This window comes from Oncorhynchus mykiss, chromosome 8 (assembly GCF_057628025.1).
Source record: "Oncorhynchus mykiss isolate SJ-2025 chromosome 8, ASM5762802v1, whole genome shotgun sequence".
Taxonomy (NCBI): Eukaryota; Metazoa; Chordata; class Actinopteri; order Salmoniformes; family Salmonidae; genus Oncorhynchus; species Oncorhynchus mykiss.
The window spans coordinates 70,072,837-70,094,725 of record NC_143029.1 but is presented as its reverse complement, the minus strand read 5'-3'; the positions used below and the strand labels follow the sequence as shown (position 1 = coordinate 70,094,725).

Sequence of the window (21,889 nt, the reverse complement as noted above, 5' to 3'; positions counted from 1 at the left end):
GTTGGATGGAGAGCATTTGTGAACAGCACTTTTCAGTTCTTTCCACAGATTCTCGATTGGATTCAGGTCTGGACTTTGACTTGGCCATTCTAACACCTGGATATGTTTATTTTTGAACCATTCCATTGTAGATTTTGCTTTATGTTTTGGATCATTGTCTTGTTGGAAGACAAATCTCCGTCCCAGTCTCAGGTCTTTTGCAGACTCCATCAGGTTTTCTTCCAGAATGGTCCTGTATTTGGCTCCATCCATCTTCCCATCAATTTTAACCATCTTCCCTGTCCCTGCTGAAGAAAAGCAGGCCCAAACCATGATGCTGCCACCACCATGTTTGACAGTGGGGATGGTGTGTTCAGCTGTGTTGCTTTTACGCCAAACATAACGTTTTGCATTGTTGCCAAAAAGTTCAATTTTGGTTTCATCTGACCAGAGCACCTTCTTCCACATGTTTGGTGTGTCTCCCAGGTGGCTATTGGCCAACTTTAAACAACACTTTTTATGGATATCTTTAAGAAATGGCTTTCTTCTTGCCACTCTTCCATAAAGGCCAGATTTGTGCAATATACGACTGATTGTTGTCCTATGGACAGAGTCTCCCACCTCAGCTGTAGATCTCTGCAGTTCATCCAGAGTGATCATGGGCCTCTTGGCTGCATCTTTGATTAGTCTTCTCCTTGTATGAGCTGAAAGTTTAGAGGGACGGCCAGGTCTTGATAGATTTGCAGTGGTCTGATACTCCTTCCATTTCAATATTATCGCTTGCACAGTGCTCGTTGGGATGTTTAAAGCTTGGGAAATCTTTTTGTATCCAAATCCAGCTTTAAACTTCTTCACAACAGTATCTCGGACCTGCCTGGTGTGTTCCTTGTTCTTCATGATGCTCTCTGCGCTTTTAACGGACCTCTGAGACTATCACAGTGCAGGTGCATTCATACGGAGAATTGATTACACACAGGTGGATTGTATTTATCATCATTAGTAATTTAGGTCAACATTGGATCATTCAGAGATCCTCACTGAACTTCTGGAGAGAGTTTGCTGCACCGAAAGTAAAGGGGCTGAATAATTTTGCACGCCCAATTTTTCAGTTTTTGATTTGTTAAAAAAGTTTGAAATATCCAATAAATGTCGTTCCACTTCATGATTGTGTCCCACTTGTTGTTGATTCTTCACAAAAAAAGACAGTTTTATATCTTTATGTTTGAAGCCTGAAATGTGGCAAAAGGTCGCAAAGTTGAAGGGGGCCGAATACTTTCGCAAGGCACTGTAAGAGTCTCCAGCTTCAGAGATTTTTGCAGTTCGTTCCAGTGATTGGCAGCAGAGAACTGGAAGGAGAGGCGGCCAAAGGATGAATTGGTTTGGGGGTGACTAGTGAGATATACCTGCTGTAGCGCATGCTACGGGTGGGTGCTGCTATGGTGACCAGTGAGCTGAGATAATGCGGAACTTTAACAGGCAGAGACTTGTAGATGACTTGGAGTCAGTGGGTTTGGCGACAAGTATGAAGCGAGGGCCAGCCAACGAGAGCATACAGGTTGAAGTGGTGGGTAGTATATGGGGCTTTGGTGACAAAACGGATGTCACTGTGATAGACTGCATCCAGTTTGCTGAGTAGAGTGTTGGAGGCTATTTTGTAAATGACATCGCCGAAGTCGAGGATCGGTAGGATGGTCAGTTTTACGAGGGTATGTTTGGCAGCATGAGTGAAGGATGCGAAATAGGAAGCCGATTCTAGATTTGATTTTGGATTGGAGATGTTTAAGGTGAGTCTGGAAGGGGAGTTTACAGTCTAACCAGACACCTAGGTATTTGTAGTTGTCCACATATTCTAAGTCAGAACCGTCCAGAATAGTGATGCTGGACGGGCGGGCAGGTGCGGGCAGCAAACGGTTGAAGAGCATGCATTTAGTTTTACTTGCATTTAAGAGCAGTTGGAGGCCACAGAAGGAGAGTTGTATGGCATTGAAGCTCATCTGGAGGTTAGTTAACACAGTGTCCAACGAAGGGGCAGAGGTATACAGAATGGTGTCGTCTGCGTAGAGGTGGATCAAAGAATCAACAGCAGCGAGAGCGACATCCTTGATGAATACAGAGAAGAGACTGCCAGAGGTCCGGACAACAGGCCCTCCGATTTGACACACTGAACTCTATCAGAGAAATAGTTGGTGAACCAAGCGAGGCAATCATTTGAGAAACCAAGGCTGTTGAGTCTACCAATAAGAATGTTGTGATTGACAGAGTCGAAAGCCTTAGCCAGGTCGATGAATACGGCTGCACAGTAATGTCTCTTATCGATGCGGTTATAATATTGTTTAGGACCTTGAGCGTGGCTGAGGTGCACCCATGACCAGCTCGGAAACCAGATTGCAAAGCGGAGAAGGTACGGTGAGATTTGAAATAGTCAGTAATCTGTTTGTTAACTTGGCTTTCAAAGACCTTAGAAAGGCAGGGTAGAATAGATATAGGTCTGTAGCAGTTTGGGTCTCGAGTGTCTCCCCCTTTGAAAAAGGGGATGACCGCGGCAGCTTTCCAATCTATGGGAATCTCAGACGATACGAAAGAGGTTGAACAGGCTAGTAATAAGCGTTGCAATTAATTTTGGCAGATAATTTTAGAAAGATAGGGTCCAGATTGTCTAGCCCGGCTGATTTGTAGGGGTCCAGATTTTGCAGCTCTTTCAGAACATCAGCTATCTGGATTTGGGTGAAGGAGAGGTGGGGGAGGTTTGGGCGAGTTGCTGTGGAGAGTGCAGGGCTGTTGACCGGGGTAGGGGTAGCCAGGTGGAAAGCATGGCCAGCCTTAGAAAAATGCTTATTGAAATTCTCAATTATTGTGGATTTATCGGTGGTGACAGTGTTTTCTAGCCTCAGTGCAGTGGGCAGCTGAGAGGAGGTGCTTTTATTCTCCATGGACTTTACAGTGTCCCAGAACTGTTTTGAGTTTGTACTACAGGATGCAAATTTAAGTTTGAAAATGCTAGCCTTAGCTTTCCTAACTGCCTGTGTATATTGGTTCCTAACTTCCCTGAAAAGTTGCATATCACAGGGACTATTTGATGCTAATGCAGAACACAACAGGATGTTTTTGTGCTGGTCAAGGGCAGACAGGTCTGGAGTGAACCAAGGAATAAATCTATTCCTGGTTCAAAAAAATTTGAACAGAGCATGCTTATTTAAGATGGTGGGGAAGACACTTTTAAAGAATAACCAGGCATCCTCTACTGACGGGATGAGGTCAATGTCATTCCAAGATACCCCGGCCAGGTCAATTAGAAAGGCCGGTTCACAGAAGTGTTTTAGGGAGCATTTGACAGTGATGAGGGGTGGTCGTTTGACCGCAGACCCATTACGGATGCAGGCAATGAGGCAGTGATCGCTGAGGTCTTGGTTGAAAACAGCAGAGGGGTATTTGGAGGGCGAGTTAGTTAGAATGATATCTATGAGGGTGCCCGTGTTTACGTATTTGGCCTTGTACCTGGTAGGTACATTGATCATTTGTGTGAGATTGAGGGCATCAAACTTAGATTGTAGGATGGCCGGGGTGTTAAGCATGTCCCAGTTTAGGTCACCTAGCAGCAATTTACATATGGTGTTCAGGGCACAGCTGGGGGCAGAGGGTGGTCTCAAGCAGCAACGGTGAGAGACTTGTTTCTGGAAAGGTGAATTTTTAGATGTAGAAGCTAAATTTGTTTTGGTACAGACCTGGATAGTAAGACAGAACTCTGCAGGCTATCTCTGCAGTAGATTGCAACACTGCACCCTTTGGCAGTTCTATCTTGGCGGAAAATGTTATAGTTAGGGATGGAAATTTCAGGGGTTTTGGTGGTTTTCCTAAGCCAGGATTCAGACGCGGCTAAGACATCCGGGTTGGCAGAATGTGCTGAAGCAGTGAATTAAGCAAACTTAGGGAGTAGGCTTCTAATGGTAACATGCATGAAACCGAGACTTTCACAGACTTTTACAGAAGTCAACAAATGGGAGCACCTGGGGAGTAGGAGTGGAGCTAGGCACTGCAGGTCCTGGATTAACCTCTACATCACCAAAGGAACAGAGGAGAAGTAGGATAAGGGTACGGCTAAAGCCTATAAGAACTGGCCGTCTAGCACGTTCAGAACTGAGAGTAAAAGGAGTAGGTTTCTGGGCACGATAGCATAGATTCAAAGCATAATGTACAGACAAAGGTATGGTAGGAAGAGAGTACATTGGAGGTAAACCTAGGAATTGAGTAATGAGAGAAATATAGTCTCTAGAGATGTTTAAACCAGATGATGTCATCGCATATGTGGGAGGTGGAACAACATGGTTGGTTAAGGCCTATTGAGCAGGGCTAGAGGCTCTACAGTGAAATAAGACAGTTATCACTAACCAGGACAGTAATGGACAAGGCATATTGATATTAGGGAGAGGCATGCGCAGCCAAGTGAACCGTGTGGGTCCAGTGAGTGGTTGGGCTGGCTAGCAAGTTAGCAGAAGGGCCTTAGAGGGACGTCACGGTGGGGGAAAGTCTGTTTTTGCCTCCTCATGTGGTGACGTCGATAGACCAGTCGTGGAATTGGTTGGGTTCCAAGTAGCAGGTCCAAGTCCAATTGGCAAAATGGGTTTAGTGGTCCAAGACACTGGCTGATGGATCAGCTAACAGTCCAATGTGCTCTAGATAGCTAGCAGGCCGCAGTTACCAGAATGGGCCTTCAGGGGACGTCGTTCCTGAGGGGCCTGTTGGAATCCTCGAGCAGATTATGTCGGTATTCCAGTCATGAAGGATCGGCGGGGTTCCGTGCCCCGTACCGGCAGTAGAAGGGGGTTGGTTCGGATATTGTAGCAGAGGAGTGGGCTTCAGGAGTAGCCCAGGAGCCCTCGCCGGGAAATGGGCATAGCATGGGCTAGCTGCAGGCTAATTGGTGCTTGCACCGGGACGGAAACGTTGGCCTGGAGTAGTCAACCCGGATTGCGGTTAGCTAGCTGCGATGGTCCAGATGAAAAGGTTCAGAGTTTGTGGTAGGAATCCGGGGATATGGAGAGAAAAATAGGTCCAAAAAGTACATATCTTTCCCTTCTCCCCAAATTGATTCAGGCTTGTAATGCTCTGGTTTGAAACGCGTTGTATGAACTGGCGCGAGTTTTCCGAGCTAAAGGTTAGCTGATGACCGCTAGCAGTGGTTAGCTGACTGATAGCTGGTAGCTGGCTAGCTTCAGTTGAGGGATTCCAGTTCCGATTTAAGTAAAAATAGTTTAGGAAAAAAAACAGATCCACACCACATTGGCTGAGGCGAGTTGTAGTTATAAAAAGATATGTACATGGGACAACACAAAGACAGACGTCTGACTGCTACGCCATCTTGGATGCTATGTTAGAGTCCACCAGTATTTGGACAAAATTCTTGAAACTTTTCCTGTTGCTGTAACAATTGCTTGTAGACATTTTTGTTGTTTTTAAAGATCACAAACCTGTGATAGCGAAACACTGTTCTCTTACTCCAACCTTCTTCATCTTTGGGCGGCATGATGGTAGCAAATTCGGCTAACGCTGCTACTGGACATAATTCCAGCCAGCACAGCTTGCAGGGATGATGGAAACAGCAACAAACAGCAGGGATTTAAACAGTCAAAACCCGGGACTATCCGCGATCCCGGCCTCAAGGGCTAACTGCATCATGGGCTGTGTTCAAACATGACTAGCTTGATGGCTAGCAGCAAGGCTAGCTGCTTAGCCAAGCAGCAGCTCTTCAGACTTTAGGGTTTGTCAGTGTACCCGGGACAGACAGTAGCGGTCCCAGCAACTGAGGCTAACAGCATTGTGGGATCAACATTAAACAGGTAGGCTAGTAAACAAACCTTTTCCAGGAAAAACTTCAGAAACTTTCAAAACACACCGAGCTCTCTCGTTCCGCGTTCAGCATGCATCACGCATGTTTGCACAAGTGTGTATGTGCGTGCATCAGTGGAGGCTGCTGAGTGGAGGATGGCTGGAATGGAGTCAATTGAGGGGTATCAACCACATGGAAACCATGTCTTTGATGTGTTTGATGCCATTCCATTGACTCCATTCCAGTCATTATTATGAGCCATCCTCCCTCAGCAGCCTCCACTGGCGTGCATACGTACATGCAGGTGCATGTGTGTTAGCTGGCTTCATGCGTGCCTGCGTGCATGTGTAAGTGTGTGCATATGTTAGCTGTCTTCTCATGTACCTGCATGATGACCAGATCTGACAATTAATGGTCTGTTTTGATCCCTTGTCCAATTAATGAATGTGGGGCTCGTAAAAGCAGACAGTCACATTTCCTTCATTTTCTTCAATAAGAATCAACCTCGGGACTCTCTTTCAAGTCCTGAATTTCGAGAGGAGGGCAATGATTGGGCCCCATGTTAGACCTATAGGTTATGTTGGGGTGAAGAGATTGTTTGCCATGTGAGAAACCTGGCCGCGTGCAGTTGAACAAAGGGGATAGATGCTGCCCAGCGAAGAGTGGTGATATTACTCAGCAGGACAACATGGTCCTGATCAAAACAGCTCGGCTTTCATCATTAATTAATTCATATGATTCAAAGGACTAATAGCCATAATACACACTTGAGGACATACCAATTTAGGAATTTTCCCTTAAGTTATCCAGAAAAATGAGCAGTATAGAAGTAAAGATTTTGCACACAGAAAAATGTAAACATGTAAAAATGACCGTACAAATTAAGATTTCTAGGGCAAAAATAACTGAAGTTGAAACTAAACTAACACCTCTGTCCTAGTTTAATTATCAACGAAGATGAGTTGACTCCACTATAAAGTACACAAATGCAAATGTTAAATATGAACACTGAAAGCTTTTAATTAGTTAATGAGAGATGCCTCGGATGTGTGTTGAGCCTGGAGGAACAAATTAAACTTGGAGCAGCCAGGAAGAGACTTAACGATAATACTAATGAGTTACTCTATTATCACTATTAGTATAACGCATACATATTCAAGATTAAATATACAATGTGTTTAATTTTAATACATACTATGAGTTTTCCTTGAAGTCACATTTATTATAATAAAAAAGTTTGTTATCCTCGTACCCGAATAACATTCGCAGGTTGACGTTTATTGTCATGAGTCTTGTCCTGGAGATAGAACTGAGCAATTTCAAAATCAAAATTGACTATATTGTAAATATACCTGAAAACCAATATAGCTTTTTGGTTTTCATTTAAGGTTAGGCATTAGGGTTAGAAGTGTGGTTAAGGTTAAGGTTAGGAAAGGTTTAATGTCAGATTTTATGACTTTGTGGCTGTGCCAGCTAGTGGCCACTCTCTAGAGCTGCCTCCAGAACAAGATTCATGACAAAAAAAATTTAACCTGCATAATGTTCTTGACTCATCCTCGGATAAATAAGAGAAGAAAAAAAACACTTTAAAAACCAAACCTCAAACTTGTATCTCAAACAGGCCGTTTGCTATTTCCTCATAGAGGATGATGTCATCAGTGGTTTACTCGTGTGAATATTTTTAATGACTGGTACATGCCCGCCACATTCTGTTGTTGGGGTATGTACACACCATTCCAACTCAGAAAAGCTGAGTTTTAACATACCTACCCATTTTTGTAAGGAAAACTATTTCACTCATATTGTAATTAATTCTAGGGAATTAATTCTAGGTGTTTTATAGAAATCAAACACTGGACTCGACCCCAATAGATATCAAGGACTGTAAAACTAAAGTCTGGGTGGCAGCCTGCTTAGCTTTTAATGCTCTTTAAACGCTCAACTGAGTTGCTATTTCTCAAACTGCATCCTTAGATTTGGTTTTAGATCAGTAAATATTGATCCAATATCAGGCATAATGCCACTCAATAATGAGAAAATGACAAACGGTTTCTATTCAATTTATTGAAAATGAAATACAGTAATATCTCATTTACATAAGTATTCACATCCCTGAGTCAATACATGTTAGAATGTTACAGCTGTGAGTCTTTCTGGGTAAGTCTCTAAATGCTTTGCACACCTGGATTGTACAATATTTGCACATGATCATTTTTTTTATTCTTCAAGCTCTGTCAAGTTGGTTGTTGATAATTTCTAGACAGACATTTTCAAATCTTGCCACAGATTTTCAAGCTGACTTAAGTCAAAACTGTAACTAGGCCACTCGGGGACATTCAATGTTGTCTATTGGCCTTGTGTTTTAGGCTATTGTCCTGCTGAAAGGTGAATTTGCCTCCCAGTGTCTGTTGGAAAGAAGACCGAACCAGGTTTTCCTCTGTGATTTTGTCTGTACTTAGCTCTGTTCTCTTTCTTTTTGTCCTAAAATACTCCCTAGTCCTTCCCGAGGACAAGCATACCCCTAACATGATGCAGCCAACCCCATGCTTGAAAATATGAAGAGTGGTACTCAGTGATGTGTTGGATTTGCCGCAAACATAACGATTTGTATTCAGGACAAAGTTAATTTCTTTGCCACATGTTTTGCAGTTTTAAGTGTCTTATTGCAAACAGGATGCATGTTTTGGAATATTTTTATCGTGTACAGGCTTCCTTTTCACTCTGACATTTAGGTTAGTATTGTGGAATGACTACAATGCTGTTGATCCATCCTCAATTTTCTCCTATCACAGCCATTGAACTCTGTAACTGTTTTAAAGTCACCATTGGCTTCATGGTGAAATCCCTGAGCAATCTCCGGCAAGAATAATGAATAACTTCACCATGCTCAAAGGGATTTTCAATATCTGTTTTTTTTACCCATCTACCAATAGGTGCCATTCTTTGCGAGGCTTTGGAAAACCTCCCTGGTCTTTCTGGTTGAATATGTGTTTGAACTGCTTAAGGCCGAAAAGCAAGCAAATGTATGTTAGGTAGTCGGCAGTCCCTTAGCGTAATACATTCAAATGTACTGACGGTAATAATTGTACTGATGGGTAACCTGTCTAAAAAGTAATCCAGTACACACAATGGTACCAACTCCCTCTAGGCTAATGAAACACACTTGTGAAAGTGCACTATCTGCACCAACTGAATTCCAGGCTTAGCCTCTCATTGAAGGTTATACCTAGCTGGCCAATGTCCAATTCTGTTTTGGGTTGTATGCCTACAGGGAAGGCTGAAGTAAGTGGTCATGTTACCTGGCAAGACAAGCACTCACACACGTCACTGGAAATATACAAGTGATACGACAACTCAACCAACAGTTCATATTTGATGAAACAACACTAGTAGTAGTCATATGCTTCCAAACTCAAATATGTTTCAATGTCTTTAAGAATATCTGAATATCTGTAGTCTTGCAAACACACTTTCCCCTTGACAACATTTTCTGTGACCCTAAGAGAGTATGACTTGTTTTAGAATATTATTATTGTGATGTAATGGAAGATGAACTAAGCACTAAGGATGTTGTGTGACAATCATTATTAAATCAGAGCACTCACCCTAAATGATTCTACCTCACATTTAACTGTTCCAATCTGCTGTCCTTGGGGACAGGGTCACCTACAAGCTATAAAAAATGAAGACTCGCACTTTCACTGCAGGACACACTATGTAGGACACACTAACCACTAGTCAGGTGGAAACAAACAGCTCAAGAGGTATGCTTAGATGTTCAGAAAAATATACATTTATTATGTAGAATTAAGCATATTGATTATATCTCTAGATTGCAGGGAAAAGCTGTTTCAGGTGTTTGAAATATGCCAAATTCTCCAATTTCTAGACAGGGGGACTAGCCCCCCTCCAGACCACCCCCCAGCCATCCTCACATACTTAGTGCCTCCTCAGATTTTTGGCCCCTGTCCACTGATACTAACTACTACTACTACAGTATACATTCTTCTTTTGTATTCCTGGAGGGCACCACCACCACCAAACATAGCCTTGTGAGACCAGTACAACCTTGAAGAGATTCTGTAATTCCCGATTCCCTCGTAGCTACAACTTAACTTAGGGCTGCAATCCCGTTAAAGGGATAGATATGATAACAGCCAGTGAAAGTGCAGGGCGCCAAATTCAAAGCAACAGAAATCTCATAATTAAAATGCATCAAACATACCGTTTTAAAGGTAATCTTGTTGTTAATCCCACCACAGTGTCCGATTTCAAATAGGCTTTACAGCGAAAGCACCACAAAATAGTCACAAAAAGCACAAATAGAGATAAAATGTATCACTAACCTTTGATGATCTTCATCAGATGACACTCATAGGACTTCATGTTACACAATACATGTATGTTTTGTTCGATAAAGTGCATATTTATATAAAAAATCTCAGTGTACATTGGCGAGTAACGTTCACTAGTTCCAAAAACATCCGGTGATATTGCAGAGAGCCACTTCCTTTTACAGAAATACTCATTATAAATGTCGATGAAAATACAATTCTTAGACATGGAAATATAGATATACCTCTCCTTAATGCAACTGCTGTGTCAGATTTTAAAAAAACTTTACGGAAAAAGCAAACCATGCAATAATCTGAGACGGCACTCAGAAAAAAAAATACAATTATCTGCCATGTTGGAGTCAACAGAAATCAGAAATCACATTATAAATATTCCCTTACCTTTGATGATCTTCATCAGAATGCAATCCCAGGAATCCTAGTTCCACAATAAATGCTTGATTTGTTCGATAATGTCCATTATTTATGTCCAAGTAGCTACTTTTGTTAGCACGTTTAGTACACAAATCCAAACGCTCGTGCAGGTCCAGCCGAATGTTGGACGAAAACTTCAAAATGCTATATTACAGGTCGAAGAAACTTGTCAAACTAAGTATTGAATCAATCTTTAGGATGTTGTTATCATAAACCTTCAATAACGTTCCAACCGGAGAATTCCTATGTCTGTAGAGAAGCATTGGAATGCAGGTCGCTATCATGTGAAATACGCATGACCAGGACCTGGCTCTCTGCCATACCACTGACTCAAACAGCTCCCATCCGGCTCCACATTACAGTAGAAGCCTCATTCAAGTTTCTAAGGATGGTTGACATCTAGTGGAAGCCATAGGAAGTGCAACCTGATCCATATCCCACTGTGTATTCAATAGGAGCTGGGTTGAAAATCGACCAACCTCAGATTTCCCACTTCCTGTTTGGATTTCTTCTCAGTTTTTTTCCTGCCATATGAGTTCTGTTATACTCACAGACATCATTCAAACAGTTTTAGAAACGTCAGAGTGTTTTCTATCCAATACTAATAATAATATGCATATATTAGCAACTGGGACTGAGGAGCAGGCCGTTTACTCTGGGCACCTCTGGGCATCTTTCATCCAAGCTACTCAATACTGCCCCTGCAGCATAAGAGGTTTAACAATGTGCAAGACAGTCTGAGACATCTGAACATGCTGCTGGCTTTCTCTTTTCTAATCTAGCGAAAGATTATCTCACACAATGTAACAAAGAACAGAAAATGGTATGCTGTTACTGCACCATGAAGCATAATCAAAATACAAAATATTGACAAAATGTTCAAATAAATAAAGGCAATTTTGTAAGTGGTATTTTTTAAATATCTTTAGTTTATCCAATCAACCTATTCTCACCAATCATCTAGCTAAGGAGCTAGTCAGTCAGACCTTACGGTGTCTCTGCATATATATTCGATGCAGGGACAATGGAAATGTCATGTTTCTCCATTAACCAAAACTGTCCCGTCCATCAGACATGAACATTAATCAGTGGGGAGTTCATTCGGGTTTAACCCACTTCACGTTTGTTTTGAGATGACTTTGCTGTCGGCTAAAACAGGGCACCTGGTTCACCTGGGGCAGGCCCGGGGCATTCATTGAAATCCCTTCTATGACTTAATCAAAGATGGCAGCCGGCAGACAACAAAGAGTAAAAGTCAGAGGTGTGGATGGAAGGCCATTGGCCTCACCTAATCTCTGATCATTTAATGATATTACTCATACTTGTGATTTTCATCAAATATCACTAGTGTTGTAACACAAGCTGTGAGTTGTGCATACTAACTCCATTATGAAGGGTTAAAAGAAACATTGAGGTAGGTCCACATTCACACTGTGATTAGAAAGATATTTGGAATTTTGGACATTCTGGATGAATATTGGGACAAATTCAGATAAATAAAAAACGTACAGAATTAGTGATTCCCTGGACCAACCGAACATAAAATGTACGCACACATCAAAAACAATTTTTTTAGGCATTGAAAATACGTAATTTACTGACTTCAAAAATGCATTTTTTTTTTGTTAATAGATCCAAGGAAGTAAGCACTCTACCACAATTTTCCAAACCTCTTAATATAGGAAAGAGGAGGCAACTGAAGAATATTTATTATTGCTTCTATCTTTTTCAAAAGCTTTAAAACTGGCAGCAATGATGTTCAAAGTGATCCACCTAGAGAAGAAACCAATAGACCAGCTCAACTACAATAACATTGTCACGTGTGCTCCCTCTCCAGCCTCTAGGTCACCAAGCTGCTTGTTATGGCACACACCTGTCACCATCATTACATGCACCTGTGTGTCATTAGACTCACCTGGACTCCACCACTTCCCTGATTACCTTCCCTATATAGGTCACTCCTTTTGGGTCCTTCCCCAGGTGTCATTGTTTCTGTTTCATGTCTGCGCTATTCTCAGTAACAGTTATAGATATTTTTTCTCAGTAACAGTTATAGATATTTTTTTGCTAGGACTGTGATATGTTGTTTATCTACCTTAGTCGAATGCACTGACGGTAAATCACTCTGGGTAATTGCATCTGCTGAATTACAAAAATGTAAATGTAAAAACACGTGCAACGCATGCTGGGTATTATTCAAATGAGCTCCGCCCCCAACCAAGTCACTGCAGACTAGATCCAAACCTGAATGAATCATAGATGTCAAGATTGTTTTCACATTATAGTACGGCACAGTTTAGTACAGTAGAGCACTGTTAAGTACAGGACAGTCAAGTTTTATTCAGTAGAGTACAGTATAGTACAGTTTAATTCTGTAGAGAAGCGTACATTAGAGTAAAGTAGGGTACAATACAGTGCACTATACTTTACTGTACTCTACTGTGCTGTACTGTATAGCGCTGTACTGTGCTGTCCAAACATATGGATAATAGATGTCTATGATTGGTTCAGATTTGGTCTGGACCAGACCCAATCTGAACCAATTATAGATATCTATGTATGGGCCAAAACAAGGCCGGTCCAAACCGGACCAAATCTGAACCAATTATAGACATCTATGTTTGGACCAAATAAAAACCAGACCAAAAATAAATGTCCTTGGACGTTGAAATCAAGTCCGGACTGGACAAAAAAATAAAAAATAAAGACGCCCGTTCCAGACATGAGCAAAAAAGGACGTCCAAAAGACATCGTCGGTAAATGCTTTGTGGGCAGCCATCACTTCAATCAAATTTCATTTGGGTTGATGTCACCAATAGCACAATAGAGTTAGGTAACCATCACCTCTTTACTTTGATGGAGTAATCCTTGCAATCATTTTGTGTCTTGAGACAATATAGCTATATTGAGAGCACAAGGGGGCCTCCTAGGAGGACAGCTGGCTACAATCTCCAAGCTCTGTTTTAATGTTTAGATACATTATTAATCCTCGCTAGCGATACTGTTTTCCAAACCAACTGTCAAGGCTCAGGAGAAGACCCAGATGCAGACAGTTTCGAAGTAACAAAAGTTTATTACAAAAACAGGGGGGCAGGCAAACGACAGGTCAAGGGCAGGCAAAGGTCAGTAGTTCAGAGCAGAGTCTGAAAAGTACCGAACGGCAGGCAGGATCAGGGTCAGGGCAGGCAGGGGTCAGTAATCCAGGGTGGTGTGACAAGGTACAGAACGAAAGTCAGGGCAGGCAGAATGGTCAAAAACAGATGCAGGAATGCCCACATGCAGGAACTCACAGAATTACATGCAGCAATTGCACCCTTCTCTTACAATTGGGAAAATATTTTGTTTGTTTCAGCATGTTTATAATTCTGATAAGAACAACAGTTCTGAGTAGGCTAGGAGGACAAAACAATATTGCGGTTGGTCAGGTGACTCCATCACTCTATGCAAGATTTCTGCAAGAGTTATCTCGTGGGCTGGAACTGCTCTGCCCTTGATACTGAAGTCTCCTCCTCCTCTGCAAGCTGTTTGCTTAATTCTCGTGGGGGTGATGCCCCGTTACTAACGCAATAAAGCTCCTGGATGCGATCCACGGCACAATGCATGGATCATTTTCATCGGACAGACCCACTACTACTTTCTCCTCCCCTCTCGCACTGTGTCATTACCAGCCAACTGCTGCCTGTCTGTAAGTAGATCTTTTGGGACTATTTGTTGGATTTATTTATTGTGCAGTACAAAGAACAGGGAGACATTTCTCTCATTCTTTCATCGGATTGTTGCAGAATGAGTGAAGAGAAAGCAATAGAGGAGAGAGGGAGATCTTGTATTTATTTATGGTAAGTTCTAAATGGAGTTAGGAAAATTGTTATTCGAGAAATAATAACGAGGTAGAACACAATGCAAACCAGTTATTTGCCATGTTAATGCATATTGTTTTTACCCTCATGAATACAAGACAAGATGTGAGTTGTGAGTGAGTTGATATCCTCAGTTAATGCATAACCTATTTATAAAACATGGAAGCATATGCCACACTTATCCATGTAAATAAATGTATGTTATTGATGACATATTTAACTTGTTAGACTTAAATATGATATAGCTGTCAAACATTTTATCTTCTGATACATAATATTAACTAAAGTCATAAAAGTCAAATATGAGTTCTGGTCAATCATTAGGTCACTGGGTTTAGGTTGTCTATGGGTCAAGGATGTGACATATTGCAGCTTCCAAGAGAGTCACCTGTTTTATTTGACAACCCCCTCCCCTCTCTGTCTCACTCTCTTTCTTTCTATCAAGTATCTTTATGTCCCCCCCTCTTCTCTTTCACTCTCTCCATTTCTCTATCCTCATTGAACCTAGTCCATCGTTAGAGTCCAAGTGTACCCACAATTTGAAAGTAGTATAAACTCATTGATTGCAAAATGACATATTGCATCCCTCTGTGCTGTCTGGCATAGTGTCACTGGTTCAATTCCCTAGTGGAGTAATAAATGTTGTGTCCAGGAGCAAGTTCCCTTCCCTGGAAGGGCTAAGTGAATTTCAAGACATGCAGGCAGATAGATATCTTCCAACTGAGGATAATCATTTCATTAATATATTTATTATTACTTTGCCAGGAGCTGCCTGTCGGCGTGTAACCAGCATCCCATGATGGTGGCATTCAAAGGAATCTGGACCAAGGACTTCTGGAGGGCTGTCTCAGCTGAGTACCTAGCAACCATGATCTTCGTCCTCCTCAGCCTGGGCTCCACCATCAATTGGGCGGTCGAGTCAGACAACCCTCCCCCTGCAGACCTGGTCCTCATCTCATTTTGCTTCGGGCTGGCCATTGCCACAATGGTGCAGTGCTTTGGTCACATCAGCGGTGGCCACATCAACCCGGCAGTCACTGCGGCCATGGTGGTGACCCGGAAGTTGAGCCTGGCCAAGGGTGTGTTCTACCTAGCTGCCCAGTGCCTGGGAGCAATCACTGGGGCAGGGCTCCTCTACCTGGTGACACCAGTGTCTGTCAGAGGGGGCCTGGGAGTGACTATGGTAAAACATATAGATTAGCCTGTAATCACAGAATCTGTATTATAGCCAAACAAGTACAGCAACAGTCACGGTTGACACTATGCATAAGATAGTATTTGAATCTATTTAGCTCTTTTGGGACTATTCCATCAGGCAAGCTCAATCAAGCACAGCTAAAGTATTTGAAAATATACTATTTGAACACAGGTCTGGGATAGTTTGTCATGAAAAGTATTGTTCAGTCACTCTTACTCTTGTTTCCCAGGTGAACCCCAAGCTCAATGTGGGCTGCGGCCTGTTGGTGGAGCTCCTGATCACCTTCGAGCTGGTCTTCACGGTGTTCGCCACCTGTGACCCCAAACGCTCTGTTAACGGCTCGGCTGGCCTCGCCATCGGATTCGCTGTAGCCATCGGTCATCTGTTCGCAGTGAGTGTGATTCCATCTCTCACTTATTAATGCTAGAATTACAGCAAACCTGAAGGTCTCAAGAGTCAGACATTACATTTAATTCAATGCATCTTTGGAATAAAATGTGTAGAGTGTTGATGTAGATTGATGATGTAGTTTGTACTTTAATCATCATAATGGTGAAATAGTACAACGGGTATACCATAGAACATTAGTTCACAGTACAGTAGAATATACAAATGTCTCTCAGACCTGCTCTCACATACACATCCTCAATGGGTACCGCTGTTGCAACTCCATGGCAACCAATCACTAGGGAACTACCTAAACCACACTGAGCAAATGAATGCTCCTGAATGCGACATGCTACCTACCTCTCTTCACAGCACAGCTTGATTTCAATGTGCTGCTTACATGCCACTAGATTATCCCTGCTAAACTAGTACCTTGTATACCTATGGAATACCTGCATTTAAACTACCATTCCCACAATTATATAGGTTTCATTTTATTATGATCTACTTTATGAATTCATGTGGAACAATACGCTACTGTAGATGTTGTGGCAGCTCTGGCTAGGTCTTGCTCCATGTCTCTCTCTCCACAGTCCCCTCATGTTAGCATCTCTATGCCCTGCTTTGTTCTAGATTCCATACACAGGAGCCAGTATGAACCCCGCTCGCTCCTTTGGACCTGCAGTCGTCACCATGAACTTTGAGAACCACTGGGTAAGAAAGAAACTGCTGCAGCCTTCTCACCCTCAAAGGCCCATCCAAGATAGCATATTTGGATCCTTGGAAGTTGTGGAAACATACAGTACATTTTTGGTTTCCCATTGGTTCTGGGAATGAAGCCATAAGTTTCCCAAATGGCAAAACTGGACATTTTTTTCTGAGAACAGAAGTAAAAATGTTGCCTGTTCTGGGAACGTACATTTTTATATTGCAAGGAGGATCTGAGAATGTTTTTCTACGGTTCGCTGAAAGTTTTCTTTTAAGGTTTTATTAACTGAGAACGGACATTCTAGGTTATATGGAGGTTTTTGAATAACTTCCTTAACTTTAATTGAATGTTTCATAGACAAGTACAGATAGGACACGTGGAAATGCTCTCTCTGGGCTCGCAAGCGTAGCTACATACAATAATACCAAAGATAATATCATCATGTGAAGTGGCTAGTTAGCTGTAAAATCGCCCTTTCCCACAGACACACAGGGCGCATTGGGAGATGGTATTTGAAGGATAAACTATATGGTTATAAATAACATTCTTAGAATGTTATTTGAACGTTACTAAAGTTCTTGTGTTTTTTATGGAAAGTTTTTTTCATGATCTGAGAACAATGCTGAAGTATTGAAATTCCCACAGAATAATTTATTTTCTTAATGATATCTGAACAATTTGAGAACATTATTTTAAATAGAACCATGAGAAAACCTGTAGGAAACATTATGCTGAAGTAATGAAATTCTCAGAGAGATGTTTCTTATCGTTCTCAGAACAATTTGTGAACATTATTTTAAATAGAACCATGAGAAAACCTGTAGGAAACATTATGCTGAAGTAATGAAATTCTCAGAGAGATGTTTCTTATCGTTCTCAGAACAATTTGTGAACATTATTTTAAATAGAACCATGAGGAAACCTGTAGGAAACGTTATGCTGAAGTAATGAAATTCCCACAGAAAAATGTTTCTTAATATTCTCTGAACGTTTTGAGAACATTCCCAATGTTAAACCAGTTGGAGAATGTTCCTAGAACATTACCAAAAAGTAATTAAATGTAACCATGTTTGAACTTTTAGGAAACATTCTCTTAAAGTAATGAAATACCAAGAAAATAACGTTGCTTAAATGTGCTGAGAATGTTCCATTCCCAGAACAGAATGTTGTGGGAAGGTTATATGCAAAATAAATATAGGACAACCATGCTCTCACCAAGCTCCAAGAAACATATGGTTCTCAGAACATTATGTGCTAGCTGGCATACTCATACACAGTTGTGGGTGAAGGGCAGGGATTACATTGGGCTGGGGCCTGCAGGCACCTACTGTATGAGCCAAATGAGAGCCAGGATTAGATTAGGTTGTGTGAATTTTGTCTACAACAATATCTAATGAAAATCTAATCAGAATACTGGTATTGTACCCTGTGTCGCCCGCCCCGTATCGTCAAGGCATAAGAGACTCTTGTGCACCTACTTCTCTGACTGCTCACACAGGCTTTGCCACTACTATACAATTGCTGCAGACACACCAAGAAAAAGGAACATTACATTTTGTTTTTGGTCCAAGATGCACTTTGAAGACGCTATTGTCCACATTTACTTATCCTCAGCCAACAATCAAACAACCCCATAGAAGATAGTTTACATTTTCAATTAGCTTGTTGCGTTCTATGTAAGAAGTGGTGCTTTTAAATTGTGTGTGCCACAGGGAGAAAAACATGCATTGATATGCATATACCCAGCCACTGCACTGTCACGGGAAATACACACATTTGAAGGGGGTTAATGGTCATTGTTAAAAGAGGAGGATCCCAGCTTTCCATTATTACTACTTTTTTTTATTTCTCAACTCCTAATAATGAGTGAACTGCATCATTTTCAAACATGAGAATCAACAGAATGGTGTAGGTGCGTTTAGCTCTTGCCTTTCACGTTGAGTTAGCTCTTGCTTTTCACATTGACCGGGGCCTAATGTTACATGGGTAACGTGTAACAGATAGGCCTGCATTATATTTTTGGGACATTCAAGTCATCAATATGATGCTATCTAGCAACAAGATCATGTTTAGAGTTTGTAAGCTAGCTAATGATTAGCCCAATGGGGTAAAAGCAGATGGGCATTCCCATTCTTATTAATTAGCCACTGTGCCAGCCAGGTGATAGCCTAATGCTTTTTGCTAAATAGCACACCTGCCAGGCATGGACCAATATGTTATTGAACACTTTTATGGATGGGCAAATCGTATTTTAGATCGTGCCAGCATCATTTTATTTAATTGAATTGGAGTAGAATGTCCTTTTAAAAAGACACCAGAACTGACCTTCTCACAGTCGTTCTACAAAGAAAGAAAATATGCCACCACTGCTAAAAAATTATCTGGAAACACTGACCATCCATTGATGTTTCAGTTGTTAAAGCCTGGACACTTCAAATGAAGAGAGAGCTTCAAGCCTAAAGTGGAGTGACTTTTCATGTTTGAATATAAAAAGTCACTCCACTGACATGTCATAATCTGAGCATTACACAGAAATCACAAGCTATTTGGTTGTGAAGACATGGGGTAAACAGATGCCAGTTATTACAGCAGTGTATTAATAAAGCGCTTGTAGTATACTTCCATGTGTGCTTTTTGTTTATATAGTTTAGGTTAGTGCATAATTGTGTGATAAGTGTTCAGGCCATCTCTGTCCTCCAGTAGCTAATGTTGTAAATATCATTATAAGTGGGGGGCAACGGTTGGGGTAGGGGGGCATACTGAAACTTAATAAGGTCACAGTGCATATCACCATGCCATAGCAGCTACGAAGGATCCCATCTAGTGTTGACCAAGGACATCTTAACCCCCCATAGAGGGCATGAGCGCTACAGACTGACATCAGCAATCCATAGAAACACAGAGTGCTTCATAGGTAGAGAAACATTGAAATGGTCAGGAAATGCTCTTAAAATACATGCGTCATCAATGGTTCACTTGACCTTGCTACTAGGTATAGATTCATTCATTTCAGTTTCCTATTTCAGAATAAAATGAAAAGCACATCCGTGGTATAGACAACTAAAGACAGGTGTTCTGGACATTACCCACAGCATATGTTTCTTTAATTAATTATCCAGGACAATTATTGTCACAGAGGTGTTCATAGTAGCGTGGCACAGCATGGTGTGTGTGTGTGTTTATCTGGGTCTTGGGTATAATTAGGAAAGCTCCTCAGGACTGAGAGTGGTGTCATATCTGACAGGTGTTCTCTCTGTCTCCATGACAAATGTTTGACTTGGCAGAACCTAAAGGTACCTGGCTCCAATGAGAATGCCCATAAACAATGATTGCTGCCCCTTTACAGACATGACAAGACATGACATCTGGTCTAATAATGTATGACAGCTCTGTCATAACGCGGTATCCCCTAGCTCTGTCTGTGGTTATAGGTTCCTATTTGTCTGAACAGAGTTTTACCTTACCTGTCTTGCAGGTGTACTGGGTTGGTCCAATCCTGGGTGGCATCATGGCGGCTGCCCTCTATGAATACCTGTTCTGCCCTGACCCTGAGCTGAAGAAGATGTTCCGCGAAGTCTTCCAGAAGGATCCAGCTTCGGGGAAGTACAGGGAGGTGGAGGGCAGTATGTACCAGACGGAACCAGACGACCTGATCATCAAGCCAGGCTCCATCCACCACATCGACCTGGAGAAGGGGGAGAAGAAGGACCCTTTCCTGGACTCGACGGCCGAGGTGCTGTCCTCTGTATGACTACCACGGGCACTGGAGAGGGAGACCAACCTATAGAGCAGGGGGAGATCCAGAGAGAGACACTTTGATTCTGGGTCCTCCACCCCTGTACCCTGTACAGCTAACACAATGTGCCATTGGAACACAGAAGTGATGGTTGCTGATTATGGGCCTCTGTACATCTATGTAGATATTCCATAGAAATCTGCTGTTTCCAGCTACAATAGTCATTTACAACATTAACAATGTCTACACTGTATTTCTAATCAATTTGATGTTATTTTAATGGACAAAATGGCCTTTTCTTTCAAAACAATTTCTAAGTGACCCCAAACTTTGAACGGTAGTGAAACGTTGCATGCTGCTCACCCTAACCAATTACCCATCATGTGAAATCTATTGATCTCCACAATCTTGTCCCATCATTATCTGTCACAGCTCTGTTTGCTTGTGGCACTCTGCTGCACTGCAGAGTGATAACAAAAGACTACATTTCTGTCAGGGAAAAATGTCCAGGTCAACCAATTACATGGGGTCATGACACTGAATTGGTAAACCAGAGAGGAAACATCAAGCTTATTATTTTTGGATTAGTGTCACATATTGAATATGAACACGATGGCATAAGAGATCTTAACTACATATGGTCGTTAAGCACATTATAGAACTCATGTTGTGAAGGAAAAGTTCTACCCAACATTTACAATCTTCAGCCCACTCCTATATTGTTAGTATTTATTTTCCATTTTTAGTGCACATTGGTCAGTGAAAAAACTATTAAACTTTACAATTTTATTTATTTGTAGAAACATATGTCTTAAAACAGATTTTAATTGCCAAGCAACAGATAATAGACAAACCATCAGATATCAGTTATAGATATAGATTTTCATAACCATAAGCAGAAAATAGAATCAGCTCTTTTGATATATTTGGAATGATTGCATTATTATTATTGACTGTATTTTCATACTGAAATTATTCTTGTACTTACTTATGAAGTGGTGTGCCTGCTTTACATTGCTTGGTCTTGAAAACCAAGGACCCATGAGGGAAATGCTTGCCTCCATACCAACCTCTCTGGATTTGAGTATTGCATAGATTTTAATGTTAGAATTGAATACTTGAAAACTGCACCTTGCTGCAGTTTCTGTGTTGATTTTGAATTTCATGAAATAAATAGTGATTTCCACATCTTTAGTGTGAACAATTTTGTTATTATACTGTAAGTACATGCAAGCCTTGGTTTGGCTTCTGTTAGTACCTCTCAAAACACAATACCATAATACTGTACGATATACCAAATAGATATAAAAATGTATTTCTGTCTCTGATATATAGCTCTTCTCATAACACAGCTTTTAACAAATGTTACAGTTTAAAGCCAGAGGCTGGGTGGAGAATTGCTCCTGAAGAGTTATATCAGCTCACAGTAG

General features: G+C 41.4%; 1 protein-coding gene across 4 annotated transcripts in view; it reads left to right on the top strand.

Annotated features, from left to right (window-relative positions):
- LOC110530421 (aquaporin-4) overlaps positions 1-21,647 on the top strand; it is a 106,173-nt gene extending 84,526 nt beyond the window's left edge. For 2 of the 4 annotated variants that reach the window (XM_090182438.1, XM_090182439.1), the window contains 4 exons: positions 15,195-15,612; positions 15,857-16,018; positions 16,648-16,728; positions 20,199-21,647. In XM_090182438.1, the coding sequence (XP_090038564.1) occupies positions 15,195-15,612; positions 15,857-16,018; positions 16,648-16,728; positions 20,199-20,474 (937 nt within the window). In that variant the 3' untranslated portion in view covers positions 20,475-21,647. Of the gene's footprint in view, positions 1-13,566; positions 14,409-15,194; positions 15,613-15,856; positions 16,019-16,647; positions 16,729-20,198 lie in introns of those variants that run through there. The other 2 variants (XM_021613476.3, XM_090182436.1) reach the window with 2 other exon arrangements.
- The last annotated feature ends 242 nt before the right edge of the window (positions 21,648-21,889 follow it).